At 35.8% G+C, this 21193-nt stretch overlaps 1 protein-coding gene across 1 annotated transcript in view; it reads left to right on the forward strand.

Annotated features, from left to right (window-relative positions):
- Window positions 1-21193, forward strand: part of CNTNAP4 (contactin associated protein family member 4) — a 204814-nt gene that overhangs the window by 175177 nt on the left and 8444 nt on the right. Inside the window, exons 16-21 of the mRNA XM_085042316.1 lie at window positions 3415-3585; window positions 8494-8712; window positions 12614-12853; window positions 14364-14588; window positions 15978-16111; window positions 16967-17054. Coding sequence (XP_084898442.1) covers window positions 3415-3585; window positions 8494-8712; window positions 12614-12853; window positions 14364-14588; window positions 15978-16111; window positions 16967-17054 — 1077 coding nt within the window. The remainder of the gene's footprint in view (window positions 1-3414; window positions 3586-8493; window positions 8713-12613; window positions 12854-14363; window positions 14589-15977; window positions 16112-16966; window positions 17055-21193) is intronic.

Here is a 21193-nt window from a genome sequence, read left to right on the forward strand (position 1 = left end):
GGCTTTGGATGTAATAGAGACTAACTGTATTAACCAGTCATAAATGATACCTCCATTAAAGCAGCACAGTTAAATTTCTAGTTTAGCAAAAAGTCTGTTCCATCTCTCTGCAGTACCCTAAGAAATCAGGGCACATCTTTGACTCTCAGTGGCAGAAGTATTTGTAAACTGGGTGTTCACTTCTTCCCCTTATTTAGCTTTATGTTATTATTATTAATTTATATTTGTCCTAACCTCCATCTAATCAACATTGTTTTGATCTTCTTTGCAGCTTCCTGCACAATCAAGAAGTTTAATACAAGTCTTTGATTACAGTTTTACAATATATGAAGAGAATGTAAGGTTAAAGGATAGTTGATCTGCATTTTTTAGTGAAAGCCTTTAAATCTCTTTACTGAATTTGGGCATAATTTGAGGTGATATGTTAAAAGGAGTTTCATAGGTTCAGAAATTTCAAATAATGCTCTTGAAAGCAGGAGGTAAATTCAGAAATTTATCCAATGGCTGGGGTTTGAAGCTCAACTTTGTGTGAATGCATATATATGCAAAAATTGACAGCAAAAGCATTTGTGAATTCTCCATAAATTGACATTTTATTAATGGAATCAATTGAACAGTTTTCCTAGACTAAATTATCTTTTTCAGGCAAGAATTGATTCAGGGAATTTATTTATTCTGTGGCATATCAGACTTGAACTAGATGATCACAGTGTTCTCTTCTGTCCTTTATCTGTGGATACTACAGTTAAATAAACTCAAAGTAGAAAAAATACTGTTCAGCACCATAAGGTGAACAAATTTATTTTCTCTGCCTCAGCACTCTGTATCCCTGCTGAAAGGATGAACAATGCAATAATTAGAGATATCACAAGGAATTGATATAAATCATGAAAGATTTGAGTAGAAACTTGAAGAGTGCTAAACATTACAATTGCACAATTGTTTTGAGAATCACTTTTCTCTGTCTTTGAAACATTATAAGGGTAATTTATCTGTCTTGGTGTTACTGCCCTTTTTCACTTTACAGTTTCAAGTTGGTAAGACTAGGTGATACATGCCAAAAACTTACATAATTTTTCAACAGAAATAACTTTATGTGTCATTTATAACAATTAGAATCTTCCTTATTTTTTACTCATAGGAAGACTGCAGACTTAGTGCTTAGATAAAATGCTAAATAGTATTGATTTCCTAACAACATGGTGCTTGGCAGTTCCAGAAAAGTAAATAGGAGACCGTGAGCTGGATGTCATAAAGTGAAGAAATTCTTTTCCCAACTTGATTAACAACAGTACAAGATAGTTTGTAATATACTTTTCCTAAGTCTATATATAACCTTCTTTATTGATACAGTATCTTAACATTCATAAATCACACAGTTCTGAGAGCTGAGAAAAAGAACAGCTAGATAAGAGAAGGCAGTAAATTGAGAGAGGAAAAATAACACTTCCTATCACTGCCCTCCCCCAAGGACTCCATTTTGATTTACAAAGATCATTCAAATGCTTCACTGAAGCTAATTGTATCATTACTTTACTGGGCTGTTACTGCCACTATTGTCTCTCCTAATTGCTGGTAATGTTGTACCAATTTTGTATAAATTACAGTATTAGACTTCCTATTGTGTTTGAATTACTGGTAATAGCCAGGCCATTATTTTTAAATAGCTGTGATATACTCAAGTCACAACTGTTGTGAAGTTCACTCTGTGGGAGCCATGACCTGAAACAGTTGAGGAACATGGGCTTAAAATTGATCCCAACACGTAAGGCTGCTGCTTTTGGCTGGTGGCACTTTTAACAGGTTGATAACCTCGAGGAGCCCAAAAGGCAGCAGAGGAGAGCGAGGTGCAAAGCTCTGCATTCCCCACCCAGCCCGAGCCATCTGTTCACAGCTGCCTCACCATCTAAAAGTTGTCCTGATGGCTGCTGTAACTTGTCATAGCTGGCAGTACTCCTAAGTGTCAAAAGTCACAATGAGGAATCGCCAGAATATGTGTGAATATGCTGCTTTTCTAGGTGTGGTATCCAAAGCCTTACTAAAACTGTAAAAATCCTCCTGGAATGAGGGAATGGACTTTAATTTCATGTGGCTGATTGTGGACTAGGCCTCTGTGTACACTGCATAATAGGGCTTGACTCTGCAGGGAACATAAAAATTTTCAAATATTTTTTTTTCCTGTCCCCTTCCCATCTTAAAAGCAGAGTGTGGCAGAAGCAAAAAATTATTTTGCATAACATTTAGACCCACATCACAACATTATCAAGAGAATATGCAAGGGGTTTGATCAATTAGATAGGAAATTACTGAACGCCTCATCTGGTTTAGAAAGCAGTGTATCTTAATAAAGAAATACAGATACATCTTTAAGGATTCAGCAATAATAAGATGGTGGTTCTAGTTGAACACCATAAATGAAGATTATGCATGCATTAGAAGAGGGTATTATTAGAGATGTTATGTAAATATTTTAATAATCAATAACAAAATTTAGCAAATTATGATTGAATGGCATCTTAAAGATAAATAAAACCAGGAAAATATCTATGCTAATTTATTAAATTTTGCAATTTGTTTCTTTGATTTCTTCTACAGTAATTACGAGGAGATATGTCCTAGATTCTTTGAGGTAAATTTCACTGGACTACAATGACACCAAGACTCTTTCCCTTGTTATGCAGAAATATACTTAACAACTCTCACAGTTTATACTACCTAATCCTAGAATTGTTGAGTTTGGAAAGGACCTTCAAGATGAAAAGTCCAACCGGCAGCTGTGCACCACCCCCATGTTCACCAGTGAACCAAGACCTCAAGTGCCATATCCACACGTTTTTCGAACACTTTCATGCATTGTAACTCCACCCTGGGAACTCTGTTACAATGCTTTGCAACCCTTTCGGTGAAAAAAAATAGTTAATGCAAACTTGAGGCTGTTTCCTCTTATCCTCTCACTTGTAACCTGGCAGAAGAGGCTGGACCCTACCTCGCTGTGCCCTCTTTTCAGGCAGTTGTAGAGGGTGAAAAGGTTCCCCCTTAACCTCTTTTTCTCCAGCCGCAGCTCCCTTAGCCATTACTACTATAATGAGCTTCATTCATTGTTTACTTCATGAAAGGATGCATCAGGCCATAACCACAATTCCCAGCTGGGATGAGATTCATTTTCTTTCATATTAATTCATTTTCCATTGCCTTAGCTGAGCACCCTACTCTTGATGAAACATTATTCTACATTCCCAATAACGCTACTTTTTTGTGTTATGGACTAATTGGGAAGCTGCTATGGATGTTAGACCCTCTGAACACTGCAAACCCTTCTTAGATCTGGGCACTTTCCTTTTTTATTGGTTATAAAACTTACACTGGCAATGTTAGATAACACTGTATCTGTCATTCTTTCATTCTGATAACCAGGAACATTTTGGAATTCAGCTTCCTTCAACACAGAGACATCCTACCTGCATTTTCCCACCTTCCATGGAGAACTCAGTGCAGATGTCTCATTTTTCTTTAAAACTACTGCTTCCTCAGGAGTATTTTTAGAGAACCTGGGAATTCAAGACTTCATAAGGATAGAGTTACACTGTAAGTAACGACTGATAGTGTTTTTGTCACTGCTATTTTTACTCTAAAAATAGATTTTATTTAATTTAAAGGGGGAGTATTTTAAAACTGTTATCTTTATTACTTCTACTACTACTACCAGATCTTTATCATTATCCAAGAAATCACAGTACTGAGACTGTACAAGTATCCATTCAAAGAAATTTTCTGCCCCAGAGGTTTCTTAATCTAAGAGCACAGCAATCAACCCCTGACTGCTCAGAGTGTTTCTGCTTCTTGTGTCCACTGCACGTCTGCTACCAAATTCTCTCACTCCAAATTACAAGACCAGGCATTATATGTGGTTGCTGGAAGATTCACTCAGTCACTAGGTGTGATTCGGACCCTCTGTGGCACAGTATCCTAATTAAGTCACACATTCTCAACTTATTTCTTTTGTCTTTTTTTTTTTTTTTTTTTTTTTTTTTTTTTGATTGTATTTGTACAGACACAAATTCTTTGACTTACAAGCAGAAATAAATTTTTGTTGCATGAGAAATTAAATATCTCACTACATTCAACATAAGATGAGCAACGTACAATGAAACCTTTATCTTAGTTGACTAAATATGTTATCCTTATTTTGCTCGTTATTAAAGAGGATAGTATTTGAAAGAATGAAGTATTTTTTCATTAGGCTTTTGGATTAATTTCAAATTTCACATTAGTTGAAATGTCTTATGTTTTCTTGGTGAATCAGATTTCTTTAGAATAATTTTTACCTTGGGGTTAGACAGTTCCTCATTTTTTTCCAAGTCAGTTTTTTTATCAGACTCAAGTATTTTCCAGAGAAGAGTACAAATAATATGCTATATTGCAAAATACTATGATAGAAACATTAGTTATCTTTTTAATTAAAAAATAAAATATTCTGCTTTCTCAGTTTTTCATCCATGTTAATGTCTTATGTTAATGAAACAAAGAGGAAAACACCTATTGTGTTCTTTCATAGGTGGTTTAATTATAGAATATTGTGTGATGTTTTATGAATTTGTTTTTCATTATCTCAAACTCTAATGTTGTGCTTGAAAACTATGCTGCTTTCAACATTAGTTTTACCATGTTTACCAAGAGTATGAACTGTCTTCTGTTAAAGTTCTGTGAACAGTTTAAAGGACAACAGCACTGTAAACCCAGTGTTATGCAATACAGAAAATGTACTGGATCAGCACTTCAGTCTCTGAAGCAATGATGATGTTCTTGTCTGATAAATGATTTTCCATTTTCAAAATAAACAGTTAAATCATGGAAGCATTAAAGGAATGCTTCTGAGAACCATATTTATTCAGACATTTGTCAGAAGACCATAAGTCTTTCTTCAGAATAATAACATTGCAGACAGACTCATGTCACTAGTCCCATTCATTCATAAACATACAAACTACTGCATACTTATGGGTTTTAAATTACTTTATATTACTAGGGAGGTGTGGGAGAAATCAAAAGGCTGAATTTGTCTGTAATTTCAGCATCTAAAAAAGTGAAGTTATCTCATTATTATGTAGCATATAGAGATATTTCTTCACTTTCATAAACACCTTAATTTGTTGAGTAGACAGATCTATTACTTTTTGTATGTCATACATAAATTATATGGAGGATTGTTTGTAGTGGACCCAGAATTGTCTGTTTTTATTGAGGAAAATATCAATCAGAAATGAGCAATGTATATTTCCATCAAAAGTACCTTTCTCAAAAAACAAAAAAATCAACTCGAGCATTTCACATGATATAAGATCATTTAGATTTCATCATCAGAAAAATACACATCCTTTATAATAAATGTGAATTTAAATTACCAACCTACACTTGATGTTCTATTAATAGTTTCACATAAATTAATGTCTTTTATTTGTGTAATAAATAACAATAATGTAAATGTCAGACATCACTGTTTAAGATGATGCGAGAAATTTTTTAAAACTTATGTCACTAACATTTGACATTCAGTACTTGGGAAGACAGATTTTTTTTGTAACATTTCATTGATTGTTCTAAACTTTACATCTGATTCTTTTGTTAATGGAGTAATGATCTTTAGACCTCGAAGTCTAACTTCAAACAAAAAATGTTATATCCAGAACCTTAAAAGGAAACGTGAAGCTTAGTGCTGTTCAGTTGGTTTGTGAAGTTACAAACACTGCAGTGCATCTGTGTATATATTCTACACCACTGTTGCAAAAATGGATGTGTGCATCCTAATCGTATTTTAAAACAGAGCTCAAGTGAATTGTCTCAAAGATGCTTGATCTCTTTTTTTTGTTTTGCGCTGAGTCATACAAAACTTGTAGAACTTTTTCCTGATTTCCTGCAGAAGTAGTGTTTGAAAGGCCAACAAGGCCAATTCAACTCTGAAGAGTACACTCTACTAAATACTTATAGGACCAAAGATTATGTGATGTAGCCAAAGGTCTGAGTATTTTATATTGAATGCCCACTGAAGGTTTATTTCCAATGAGTTAAACATAAATTTAAAGTAGGGTTGGAAACGCTATGGTGTATTGATTTGGTTGAGCTTCTGAAGTGCCTTTGGAAGTAGTTGAGAGCAGTTCAACTGGCCAATATGCTGGTGGCCTTTGTCTTCCCAAATTGTCAACTTAGTGTCCAGCATGAGTGGAATTCAATTGTTTCCTTTGTGGAAAATGCTAGGTTTTTGCATTCTGTAGCATATTAGTTGGTAATCACTTTCTGCTTCTGCATATGATGCCCATACTCAATACTCTGGATGGTTCTCTATGGCTGTGCTTTCTGTTGGTTGTTTTAGCCACTGGCCACTCTTCATGACTACCGTCAGCTATATCTTCCACTCTGCTTTGCCAATCTATAGCTGTGCTCTGCCTGTGTTTGAAGGGTTCCTGCAATGCTTGCATAATTTTTAAGTAACACCAGTGTAGTTAGGGCCCAAAAGATATTTTGAGCCAGAAGAGAACTCCCAGATGCATCCTCTTCTGGTGCTTAAGAAATTGCCAAACTGCTCTTTGCCTATGTCCCTTGTCACAAGATAACAAATTTTAGAACCTAGTATCATCCTTCCACATCCTATTTTCTTGGTGGCTCTTATAAACCCAAAATTTCTTTCAAATTTGCAGTGATGTTGCTACTAGCAAAAATACTTATAATATTATGGAACGTTAAGTGCTTATATTTTTCACTTTTTCTGACATATTCTGGTTAGTCTTCAGAGAGTGCAATGGATGACCATACACTCATTTGTATTATTATCTGGGTCTTCATACGAGGAACTGCTGGGATTAGTTCAATTTTTTCAAGATTATATTAATTTTTTAGTGGTACTAACATAATTCATTATTTCAGTGGTTACTTCAAAATTTTTATTATGTGTTTTCTCACCTTTAAAATCTAAACAGTAACAGTACTTATCAGGTCTGTCATTCTTATATGCTATTTAATAGGCACATTCAGTGAGTTCAAAGCAGAACTTGTGTTTTCAGGCTTAACTCCAACAATATCCAGAAGATAACAAAGACTTCCCTACAGAAGGTAACATTCAGTAGAGATTCTTTTCAGCCAGTCACAAGGACTTTCTGTTGCTTTTGCTCTCCTCCTGTGTGGTTGTGTTTTGGGGTTTTGTGGTTTTTTTTTTTTCTATAAAGGGAGAATGAGCTCTTAACTTTTTCTAAATAAAAGAAATTTATCCTAAAATTAATTTATTTCACTGAGCAACTGTTTTTAGACATCAATTATTTCTTATTATTATGGAAAATTGTTGATTATTAAACAGAAGAGGTCATTTATTACAAAAGGCATTCTGTTGAAAAATTGCACAATATTTTATTTGGTAAGTGAAACGGTTTATATATTTCCCATTTTCTCTCTCAGATTCAACTCTTATAGAAAAATATTTCATAGCAACAAGTTAGGGCTTAAGGGATTGCAAACATGTGGCATTACTCAGCCTAAGGCTGGCCAAAGTGGATTGAAATGTTTTAAAAGATCTAATATATCTTTTAAAAGTGAAAAGAAAGTAAAAATACTTCATGGAATATTCTTTTCTACTTCAGTAAATTGCTCTTTAAAATGTTGCTTGATGCTCATCTATTTCCCTAGTCTCCTAATTTATTTTTGGTTTTCTTTTTTTTTCTTTTTTAAATTCAATGACTTAAATGAGAACATTTTTTTGGATTCATGGAATCTTCTCAGACTGATAATCCTTGAATGAAATCCCTAATAATTCAAAATTATTGGTATCCATTTTTTAGGGTTTTTTTCTTTTTCGTACATGATTGTCGTTGGATATATGAAAGAAAGAGTTTCAGAGAAAATATTCACGAAAATTTCAGATCTTCAGTTTTCTGGCATATTCCTCATCTTTTTTTGACCTGCGTATATTCAGTTATGATTTTCTAAGCAAACTATAAAACTGTGTATTGTGAAAGTTGCTTAGAGAAAAACTCAATTTAAATCATAATTTTATAAACTAGATCAAAATTTTCTCTCTGATATTTGTAACGACTATATGAATAAGTAACAAAAGCAAATAGAGAATAGAAGATGTCGGTTTGATTATAGTTGTGATAATTTAAATATACTTAACAATGGCAATCAATTAGCATGTAATCGAGAGGTACATTTCACCCAAACTGAAAAATTGCAAAGCGAGCACATTTCACTGTTTCTTGACTACTATGCTCTCTAGGGGTCCAGAAACAGATTGGTTTCCAAGCTGTGCATAAATCATTAATTTTGCTGTCAGTGAGCATGAAGAATGAGCTGCAGAACCCTGAAGTAAACTCCTCCTCTAAAACAATCAGTCTGATCCCATGAAATAGTAGGCTAAACCTTAAAGTAACTTGTTCTGCTATTAATTATTTTGTGACCCAATTAACTATGAAATAATTTAAATGTCTGTTATTACTATCCTCTTTCTAGCTCCATCTGAAGTGATTTTTTCATTTGATGTGGGAAATGGACCTAGCGAAGTCATAGTGAAATCACTCAATTCCTTAAATGACAACCAATGGCATTATGTGAAGGCTGAACGAAATGTCAAAGAGGCATCCCTACAAATAGATCAACTTCCTCAAAGGTCTCACAGTGCTCCACCTGATGGACATATTCGCTTGCAGCTCAACAGCCAGCTTTTTGTAGGTGGGTGCTCCACAGAATATTTTCTAATTATTACCATCAAAATATGAAAAGGATGGTGTGGGGAGGGGAAGAAAAAGAGTTGGCAGCCAGGTCTTTTGAAAATACTTTGTATGATGACACGAGAGCCTTTGTGAAAAATCTGTGGAGATGTTTACTATTTTGGGATTATAATTTGTGCGCCTCGGCCAACAGTTACTTCAGGGCAGGATTTCAGATGAAGTTTACTTCTTTTGAGGTTTGCTTGAAGGACAATGCAAGGATCTAGATTTGCACCTTTTTTGGGAGGATGTAATCTACTGAACGATGCTGTGCTATTTCTGTAATTTCAAGGAAATTTTGCTGTCTCTCTTTACCCAAACTTCTCAGGTTGAAATACAACATTAAGGAATTTACACAAAATGCTGAAAAAGTACAAATGGAGTAAAAAAGAATTAATTAGTATTTATTTAGCTATTGCGAAAAAGCTACATAGAGCTATGTGTTATATACGTGGTAGCATTCTTACTGTAATATTGCCTTATTTTGAATTCATAAGTTTCTGTTGTACAGTATAAGAGTATTTAAGTTGGGCCTCCTTTTAAATAGACCTTGTTATAGATCTCCTCTGAGAAAATCACACTAAATTAATGTCAGTTTTATTTGCTGTACACCAGGGAGGAATACATTTAAGGGGAATAAACTGTATCTACAAAAATGTGATTCCTTAGGAAAATGTGAAATTAAGAGGGAAGCCTTTTATATTCTGACCAAAATTTGGACCTATGCCTCGAAAGGTACCAAGGGTAGAAGATGGAGGCCAGACCAAACACTGAAGAATTTTATATTTTGATTAAAAGCACGGAGAAGGATTGCAGAACAAATATATCCCATATATTAGTTACAGTGGAGTTAGGAGAAGTTTTGAGATTGAATTATATTCAGAGTAATGTAGTAGATCTACTAATGAAAAGGCCAGATTTCTGTTTACTATACTACAGTAAATTGTGTTGCTGTTCTCTGACCTGATTTGCCATGTAACTGCTTTTATATGAATACCTGAAGTTAGATGAGTGCAATGGTCTAATTCAACAGGTGTCCTGGTACTATCAAATTGAAACACTTTTCTAATTATTTTGACAATTAGTTGGTTCTTTAGTCTTTCTAATCCTCCTCCCAAAAAGTCTAATACTATACTATCCTATCCTGTAGTAAGAGTTGCACTTTCTGGCAACTTTTTGTGAAGTAATTTGCCATCGAGTAGAGTGATTTTTTTTTGTCAAATAATTTGGCAAATTCCAGTAAACATATATACTCTTGTCCATCTCTTGTATGGAGTGGGAAAGAGAATGTATGTTTTGACTTATCTACAGGTAAGTTGTCGAGCTTATTTTCTGCAGATAATGTTGAGGTGAATAATTTTATTTGAATAGTGATTTTGTTTAGCTTCAGGTGCTGTGGTTTTTTTCACTCTGAAAATTCATGAAGATTCTGGGATAAATTGAAGGATCTAGAGAAAAATGAAATATAGAGTATCTTTAGAATGACATTAGCAGAGGCACTCTTTACTTGATAATCATCTTGTAAATCTACCTTCCTTAGTCACCAATCACTCAGTCAGTAACATATGAAGACTGTGATTTCTTCAGGCTAAAACACTCTTCTTGTAAAGAAGAAGTTGTATACACTGTTTTTCCAAAACCAGAAGAACTAAACACTAAAGCAGCCCTCAAAACCATAGAATCATAGATTTGTAGAGTGGTTAGGATTGAAAGGGACCTTGAAGATAATCTAGTTTCAATTTCCTGCCATTTTAAAAAAGACGACATTAAATTGACACAGCCAGGTGGTTTTGCTCCAATATAACTGAAAATAACAAAAACTATGTCAAGATATTCCATGTAAGAGTTATACAAGAATTATACAAACCTTGGAATTAAAAAAACTCAAAATGTGGAAATGCATGGCAATTACAGTTTGCAGTCTTACACACTGTGGAATATTTTCTACTTTTACTTTTTAATAGAGAACAAATTACAAGAAAGAGTTTTGCAACAAAGGACAAGAGAGGTGGTATATAGATTGCACACCTTGCTAAGCAACACAGATGAATAAAATGTTAGCTATCAGGAAGTTGCTAAAAATAAAGAACAGTGAAAACAAATGTATCAACAATTCTTGTTAGATTTAGGATTGCCTTGTACAGTTTTCACCTATGCTTGATAGGCATAACCTGGCTGGTATTCCTCTGCAGAGAAGGGCATTAACCTTCCTTGTATTGAAGAATATTGTATTGAAGAATAGACACAGCTTCCTTCTGGGACACAGTATATCAGAACAGACACCAGCTGAGGGGTATCATAGAATGATTAAGGTTGGAAAAAACCTCCACAATCATCAAGTCCAACCTTTGAACGATCACTACCTTGTCAACTACACCACAGCACTAAATGCCATATTCAGTCATTTCTTGAACACTTCCAGGAGCGAAGATTTCACCACCACTCTGAGCAGCCTGTTCCAATGCTTAAGCATCCTTTCAGTGTAGAAATTCTTGCTGATGTTCAACATGGACATGCCCTGGCACAGCTTGAGATTGTTCCCTCTTGTCCTGTGGCTGTTTGCCTGAGAGAAGAGGCTAATCCTCACCTGGCTACACCCTTCGTTCAGGCAGTTGTACAGAGTGGTAAAGTTTCCCCTGAACCTGCTTTTCTCCAGGCTAAACAACCACAGTTCCCTCAGCTGCTTCTCATATGACTTACTCTCTCAACCCTTTTACCCACTTCATTCCCCCTCTCCAGACACACTCCAACATCTCAGTATCTTTCCTGTAGTGATGGGCCCAGAACTGGACAAAGCACTCAAGGGTGTGGCCTCACCAGTGCAAAGAGCAGGGGAACAATCACTGCCCTGGTCTTGCTGGACACACTGTTACTGATACAGGCCGAGGACATCATTCGCCTTCTTGGCTGCCTCGGCATATGCTGGCCCATGTTCAGCTATTGACCAGCAACCCCAGATCATTTTCTGCCCAGCAACTTTCCAGTCATTGTTCTCAATGCCTATGGCCTTATTGGGCTGTTTTGACCGAAGTGTAGGACCCAGAATTCTGACACGTTGAACTTCATATAACTGACATCAGCCCAACCTGTCCAGATCCCCCAGCAGAGCTCTCCTTCCCTTCCGCAGATCAACACATCTATTCAGCATGGTGTCATCTGCAAACTTAACTGCAGGTATACTTGATACCCTCATCCATATCAATAAAATTAAACAGACACAGCTCTCCAACACTGAGCCCTGGGGAACCTAATCAGTAGCTGGCCATCAGCTGGGTGTAATTCCCTTCACTACCAGTCTCTGAGGTCAGCCATCCTGCCAGTTTTTAACAGAGCAAAGAGTTCACCTCTCCAAGCCATGAGCTGCCAGCTTTTCCATGAAAATTTTAATGATACAGGTATCATCATTCATACTATAAGACTGACTGACAGACAGATACAGATCAGTTTATCAGTCAGTAGAATACTGAAAGAGTGAAACTGCACAGCTTTTCACCGTCCTATCCCCTCATTTCATTTTTCCTTATTTCCTCTTTCCTTCCCCTTCCCTTTCTCTTTCCCCTTTCCCTTACCCTTTCCTTCCCCTCCCCTCTGCTCTCCCTTTAAATAAAAAAGAGAGAAAAAAGAAAAACACCTAATTTCCAGACCTTCTTTGTGAGGTAATAGAATCTTCAGAAGGGCTCATTGTAATTACTTGACAAAACAGAAATCAGATATACTTTTAAAGCTATCTATAAATATCTTTGCATGCATAAGCTTGGATCTTGGAAAGTCATAATATATTGTTCATAGGCTTTAAATCATGAAGATGGTTTTACATATCAATTATTATAAGGTTTTAAAAGCTCATATAAATTTATTTTCAGGTGGAACAGCATCCAGGCAGAAAGGATTTTTGGGATGCATTCGTTCATTACAATTGAATGGAATAGCCCTTGATCTGGAAGAGAGAGCAAAGATAACACCAGGAGTTGAACCAGGCTGTCCTGGACATTGTAGCAGCTATGGTAACCTGTGTCATAATGGTGGAAAATGTAGAGAGAAATACAGTGGATTCTCCTGTGACTGCACTTTCTCTGCCTATGCTGGTCCATTCTGTAAGAAAGGCAAGCATGTCTTATAGATTTTTTAATTATTGAAAACAGGACCATACAGTCCAGATCAAGATCTTCACATTCCTTTAAAGAAATGTTTAAATGCTTGCGAAATATTGGGTTTATATAATGTAGGTAAATATACAGCTAAATTTGCTCAATATCTGCAAATTTTGTTAAACATTGCTCTTTCAGAGATAACTTCAATATATACCATTTAAGCAGGAATCACATTCGTGAGAGGATCAGCATCTTCATGTAACTTTTTTGACTCTTTGATATTATATTAAATCTAGAAACTAAATTTATATGCTAAAACATTTTGATTTCTGTTTTTCAAATACTAATCTCAAAACTAAGTCTGAGTTTGGAAAACAAACTGAGCAGCAGAAGAACTTAAGTCTACTTTTTGCTGTAAGAAGAAAGTGGGATCTTTGCAAACAAGACGGAGACCATTTTCCAGTCTCTTTAAGGCAGTTCTTTGGTAAAGTTATCATACTGGTAGATACCACAAGTCATCAAGTCTGAATTTCAGAAATCAGAGTTTATCTAGAAGTTTTGGTGTTTGCATATAATTCAGATTTGCAAAAAAATACTTGCTTCCTCCATAAAATAAATGCATTCTTCCAAGTCCTAGGCAACTTATATGCCACAACTTCATGTTCCTCTAAATTAGCACAAAATTTGCCCAGTCATCACTGCCACCACAAAAGTGAGGGACTCATCTGAAGTTTTCCCACATCTAGCACTGTAGGTCTACTGCCACTGTATGAGGAACGTTTTCCTCCTCTGCACAAACTGCAGAAGAGACTAATGGTCAGACTCTAACATTCAGAAGAGTGGCTTCTGTTGCTAAAAGTCTGGGATGACCTATATAACAACTTTCAGTCAGCTTTTGTCAAAGATACAGGGCCAGATTACAGAAATTTCAAGAAATTTTTCCAAAGTGTGAAAGTTGTGTGTTCCAAAACAGGCTAGTCGAAGACAATTACTTTTAGCAGAAAACAGCTATTGAGAAATTACAGAATTACAGAACCCTCTATTAGTGATTCATCCATAAGAAGACCATAAGCTAGTTTCTGTTTTCCTTTTCTTTCTCTCACCTGACCAGTCTCTTCTACCACATAAGCGTTTCAGGCCAAGTCTAATCTATATGTTAGGATTCAAATTGCCACACCAACTTCTTTGTTCGAGCAGTATACATACAAGACAAAATAGACTGGGCTTGAGGACTAGGATCAATAGAAAAAAACAATTCAAAATTACACTTCTTCACAAACCTGATCTTTAAGACACACATCTAAATGAGCCTTTGCTCTAGACTAGGTTGGGTCTTCTATTTCTCTGTAGTTCTAAATGCTAGTTCCATTTATATTTATTTTTCTGCTTTATAACAATAGTAAAGAATATATTTTATTTTCTTCTGTGGTGTGACAGCAAGAAAAAAAAAAAAACCCAAACAAAAAACATCTCTACTATTATTTTGCGCTATATTTAAATATTGAATTACTTTTTGTTTCAGAGATCTCTGCCTATTTTTGGACTGGTACTTCTGTGACATACAACTTTCAAGAATACTACACATTAGCTACAAACTCCAGTTCACATGCTTCTTCTTTCTATGCTGACATGACACTGACCAGAGAAGCAATTACATTTGCCTTCCGAACAACACGAACACCAAGCTTACTGCTTTATGTCAACTCCTTCTACAAGGAATATCTCTCGGTCATTCTCACCAGGAATGGTGAGTTTTTAGATTGGCTATCTGGACAGACTAATGAACATCATAACTGTCAACTCAAGATTCTTTCTGATTTCCAGACCTGAATCACAAACTACATATTGTCCTACATGTTGTTGCTTTAAATGGTATCTTTGATTTTCAGCTGCATCAAGCAATTCTTTCCATAAGAAAAACATTCCTCCTACTGTTTTCAGCTTTAACTACTTTTTTTTTTATCACATTGTCAAAAATGTTTATTTGTGAAAATCCTTTAGAAATTTTTGGGGTTTAAATTTTGGGAATGAAAATTAAAATTTATCTGAGCTGTGTTCTACTCACGAGGGCTATTAATTGCCATCCTCAAAATAAATAATGAATTAAACTACTTTTGAAAGTAAATTATCCATTTCCCAAATTAATCAGAAGTAATTTCTTTGACTTCATAAGCTACTTGTATGCCTATGAAAATACATATATATATATATATACATACACACATACCTGTAAAAATACACACAACATTACTGATGTTTCTATTTAAGCTGAACAATCAAATATTAGTTGGATCTGTCTTTTCCATTCTCTCCTCTACATATAGGTAATTTATTTTAATTAAAAAAACCCCACAGACTGAGTTAAATCTTTGGGTTTATCAAAGACTCTTTGCAGTCACAGTGGTTCTGTGCTCAAGAAAGGTTCTGTGCTTCCCCAGACACATATTTGGACATAGAACAGCTGTAGACTCCTCCCCGTCATGTTGGATGGAACATGTTTTGCTCATGACTGGCCTGGGTCTGACATGGACCTTTCTAGAGCATGAGTGGAAAGTTGTGGTCCATCTGTAGCTGACAAGGAATTTCTGGCAAGGAAACTACATTGCCTCTGTGGTCTCCTCTGAGTCTTGGTGTGATTGTGTGTGTACAGATGGTATTACGGGAGTTAACAATGAGGAACAGAAAGTGAGCTGGAACTTAATACACTACATTCTACTTAATTTTCAAATGGTCAGAGGTTTACAGATCTGGGCAGGGGAAACATTATTCAAGAACAGTGCTTCTGAATTACTGAGTTATATTTGATAACTCACAATTATTATAAAAGCTACCAGACTGAGTCTTTCTCAGCTGAATTTTAAAAGTACTTATAAAATTTCTGCCCAAATTTTAACCCATTAATCACAATTAGGACAGCTTATGGCGCTTTTTGCCACTATATCCTAATTCCAACGTTGCTATTTCTTGTTCTGTTGCATTTGATTTCTCACATCCATTTCTCATGGCTAATTCCTTAAACAAATCAAGCAATTTTTTGGCCTTTGAAGTGCCCCTTTGAAGCAGCATATGATCTACACTATGGTAGATCTCTTGTGCAGGTAGTATGCTACACCTTTTGCTGTCTTTATCCCTGCAGGAAGTTTACAGATTAGGTACAAGCTAGATAGCCATCAAGATCCTGATGTCTTCACCATCAGTTTCAAAAGCATGGCTGATGGACAACTGCAACACGTGAAGATTAACAGAGAGGAGGAAATGCTCTTTGTAGAGGTAATTCAGTTGGAGGGAAATAAAATGGGTTATCTTAAAACAGTAGACAAACAAAATTAAGTAAATATATGCAACAAGGCTATTACTCCCAAATAAAACTGTGCCTTAATATCTCAAGCAAGCAAAGCAAAGTTAACACTCTCCTGATGCACTTGCATTTTTTTTAATTTAAATTATACCTTAAACTACAGTACAAGTATATTACAACCCAGATAATAATTTGAGTCTATTTGTAAAATTTTCTTTGGTCTCTTCTACATCATTAAAGGAATGTGGCTATTAAGGAGAATATATTTGTTATTTTTCTGGAAATATGGCAAAATATTTATTTTGGTAACGGTTGGTGCTAACATGCAGAAAAGGGGTTTTTTTAATTTTTTATTGGAAATTTTAAACATATCTATGTTACAATTTAGTATTTTGAGGCTAGAGCTTGGGTTTACATTTGTACTTGGCTTGAAGTCATTCTAGATGTACCCTGGAAGACAGAGTTTTTACAATATAATATTTGATATTTGTGAACTAAATAACAAGTGCCTTTTTTAAATTAAAAGAGGCTTTTTCATATTCTTAAGTGTTTGCTATTTTTATTCATCTTAGAGGTGAAAAAGAAGGAATCAGCCAAATCAATAAGATAAATAAAGGCTTTTTAAGTGGGATGCTTAGACATATCAGTTATAATCAGTGATCTGAGGAAGCTGATAATCTACTTCCTGATGGGTTTTTACACTGTAAATAACAAATGCTTCTCTCAGATCCTCTTATTTTTAACCTTGATCTTACCTGCTTTTTTGAAAAGATTGACTACTATCTCTTCCATTATTCTACTTTGTTCCTCACTCTATCATTCTATAGGTTAACCAGAATGAAAGAATGAAGTTTATTCTATCTTCAGGCACAGAATTCAATGCAATCAAGTCTCTCACACTTGGCAAGATTTTAGGTAAGTGAAACACTGCAGGGTTTTCCAAAACATGGATCAAAATGCCATCATGGGGCATGAAAAATAATAACCCAAATGTCATTGAAAGACATTTGTTTTTGTGGATTTATTTAGACACAGAGTCACAATCAAGGTAGCAACTTCAGTCTTGTTGAAATATAGATATAATCACAGGTAAGTGCTTCCTGAAAAAAATGATCAAGTGGGTTCCATTAAAAATAATTGTACACTTCTCTCTTTCCCATTTTGCAATCAAGCATTAAGAATCACCACTTTGTTTTTTATTCTGGAGAAAAAAACAAATCACGTTGAAATCATACACATAGATCATATAATACTATTAATCATGTATCATACTTGAAAAGCTTTCTGTGATTAGATTTTTATGCAAACAGTTAAAAATATGGTAATGTGTGTAAAATCTTTGTTGGAGATTCTTTTTCTAGTGATGATTCTTCAAAATATGTCTGTTTCTCTGTGATAACGATCACAATGAAATTTATCTATCTACAATGACGATTTTGTTGATGTTCTTAAAAGAAAATAGCAATAGCCTGGACTAAAATTTTCAAGATCTTGTTATTTTCATACATTTTGCACTGGTAAAACCCAATGATAGAGGAAGCTTTGGGGCTGATGCAAATTTAAAAGCTATTTCTATTTCCTCTGAAGTAATTTAATCAAATCAGAGAATGGTTTGCGTTGAAAAGGACCTTAAAGATCATCTAGTTCCAACACCCTGCTGTGTGCCAGAATACTTTCCTCCAGACCAGGTCATTCAAAGGCCCATCCAGTGGCCTTGACCACTTCCGATGAGGACACACACTGCTTCCCTGGGCGATCTGTTCCAGTGTCTCCCACGCACATAATACAGAATTTCTTCCTCTCTCCTATTTAAATCTTCAGTTGTTCAGTTTAAAGCCATTCACCTCTGTCCTACTACTACATGCACATGTAAAATGTCACTCTTCAGATTTCTTGTAGGCTTCTTTAGGTACTGGAAGGCTACTACAAAGTCACCTTGGATCCTCCTCCAGGCTGAACAACCCCAGCTCTGTCAGTATTTCTTTATAGGAGAGCTGCTCCAGTACTTTTATCATCCTCATGCTGCTCCTCTAGACTTGTTCCAGCATGACCATGACTTTCCTGTGCTGGGACCCCAGAGCTGGATGCAGTGTTCCAGGTGGGTCTCACCAGAGCAGAGTAGAGGGGCAGAATGCCCTCCCTGGCCCTGCTATCCCACACTGCTTTGGATGCAGATCAGAATCATGGAATGGACTGGATTGGAAGGGACCTTAAAGATCACCTCTATCCAACCCCCCTGGGATAGGCAGGGACACCTTCCACCAGACCAGGTTTCTCAGAGCTACATCCAACCTGTCCCTGAACAGTTCCAGGATACAACTGGCTTTCTGGGCTGCAAGTAAATATTGCTGGCTCACATTGCGCTTCTTGTCCACCACTACTCTCAAGTCCCTCTCCTCAGAGCTGCTCTCAATCTACTCTTCACCCAGCCTGTATTTCTGATTGGGATTGCCCACTTCAGGACCTTGCATTTGGCCCTGTTGAACTTCATGGGGTTTACAGAGATTCAAGCCTGTCAAGGTACCTCTGGATTGCAGCTCTTCCCTCCAACACTGACTGCTCAGGGTAATTGGCAAACTGGCTGAGGGTGCACTCAATCCAACTGCCAATTTTACCAGCAAAAATGTTACATATTTTAAGTGTCTGTTTTTACATTCCCAGGTCAAGCAAAGATTCTTTAATAGCAGTTTTTGTAACAACTTTATGAAAAGAGAAGGGTATAGTTTTTGATATTTATTAACTAAAGATGCACTGACCTTTCCACCATATTGTAGACTGATGATTTTAACCCTTCCACAAGTGGACTTGGATGAAGTGTAGACAAAAAAATTTATCAAAATATGGATTACTGAAAAAAAAAATTATATTTACGTTTATAAGCCTTGAATTGTTATCACTTTATATGGCACTCAAATTATCACTGTTACTGGAAACAATTCTGTCTGTTATTAATAAACATAATTTTTAGCAGAAATTATGACCCATGCTCCAAAACAAATACACCATATAAATCTACTGTTTTTTCCCATGTACCTTGGAAATAGCATGAGAACTTGGGTAAATCAATGTTTCTGCCACCATAATACATCCAGAGCTACTGTCCTAATAGTAGAAAACATATTTTTTCAAAATAATCTCTACTGAGAAGAAAAACATTATCAGAAATAGTCCATCATGCCACTGAGTGGAAGGCAGTAAGTCTCTTCTGTAAGGTCTCTCTGTAACCTTCTCTTCTCCATGCTGAACAGCCCCAATTTTCTCAGCCTTTCTTCACAAGAGAAGTATTCTAGCCTTCTGACCATGTCTGTGTCTCTCCTCTATGCCAGATCTAACAGGCTGATCTCTGACCTGTGCTGGGAACCCCAGAACTGGACACAATGCCTTGGATGGGGTTTCACAACAGTGGAATGGAGGGATGAGAATAATCTCCCTCAGTGTCCTCACCATAAATCTTCATGCACAGCCCAGGATAAGATTTGCTTTCTGAACCACAAGCGTTGCTGTCTCATGTGCTACTTATCATCACTAAGTCTTTCTCCTAAGGGGTCCTCTCAGTCCATTTGCCCCCCAGCCTGCATTGATAGTGGGGATTGGCCAGATCCAGGTGCAGAACATTGCACTTGCCATTGTTGAATTTCATGAGATTCACCTGGTCCCAGTCCTCAAACCTGTCAAGGCACCTCTGGGTGCATTCCATCCCCCAAGTGTGTCAACTCAACCACTCAGTTTAGTGTCATTGACAGACTTGCTTCAGATGCACTTTATCCTAGTCCTTGAGTCATTAGTAAAGATATTGAACAGTTATGGTGCTAGCAATGGCCCCAAAGGGACATCACCTGTTACCAGTCCCTGTTTAGACATTGAGCTGTTGCATGCAACTGTTTGGATGAGTGCCATAATTCTTTATGTGTCAAATAGGTGGTCGTTATTTTCAATTAGGAGAGTGTTATCTGGAAAAGGTGGAAGAATAATTTTAAATATATAATAAAATGCGTACAGTGATAGTTGCTTTTATGAGGACAATTGCCAAATGCTATGTAGCTTAATATGTAATAAATAAATTTTAAAATCATGTTTATGGACCATAAAAAAATCTTAATTATTCTTTAGTTATCATTAGGAGAATCTCAGTGTAGCTGATCTGTTTTTTGACTGGAAAAATATCTAAGTACCTATAACACAAACAGAAATATATACTGTTGAAATGTAGGTTTTATATATAGAGCTGACAGTCCAGAAAAGAACTCATTTGTAGATATGTACAGAAAATGGAAAAGAGAATGATCATTTAAGCATAAATTAAAAACAATATAGCTGAAATATAATGAAAATTGTTAAAAATATTTCCAAACTTTACAATGTGATGATAAAACTGAATCAGGAATGAATAGTACTTTGAAGTGTAGTAGTTTATAGCAGTCACACAAGTTTAATACCACAATGACCAGTACAGAATAAAAGCGTATTTTATCTTTGTTATGAAGTATCATATCAAAGCTTGTATCAATTTACTTAAAAATGCATTTGATGAAATTTATAGAAATGCACATTTTTAGGCAAATGGCAGTATCTTTTGACCAAGACCAATATTGTCTCTTCCAAAGAGCCATACAGTTGTAAAAATTCAGAAGTGAGATTTTTCTCCAGTTATTTGATGGCTTTGCAATAACACAGCAGTATGAAGCATGGAGTTACAATGACCTGTGAGGCACTCAGCCCAATTTGTCTCAGAATCTGTCCTGAAGAAAACATATGTTTCTCCCCTTTTCAAAGGAGAGTTGCTATTTCTTTTAGAAATCTGATTGCTTTAGGTTCTGATTCCTGTGAAGTCCTATCTGGAGATTGAAGAAGACTCCATGAAGGCAGAAGAAAAAAGTAATGAGTGTTTGTTGCAGTGAAGAGGTCTAAACATAAGGAACTAACAAAATATGAAAACATGTATTTCTTGTACTTGAAAATGTTGTTCAGAAAAACCACACAGGGAAGCTCTGGGGTTTTTTAAGACTTATCTTCAGTTGGACAAGTACTTTTCTGGGCTCTTCTGCATTTGAACA

Source organism: Lichenostomus cassidix, chromosome Z (genome assembly GCF_008360975.1).
Source record: "Lichenostomus cassidix isolate B80296 chromosome Z, HeHo_3.0, whole genome shotgun sequence".
NCBI classification, from domain to species: domain Eukaryota; kingdom Metazoa; phylum Chordata; class Aves; order Passeriformes; family Meliphagidae; genus Lichenostomus; species Lichenostomus cassidix.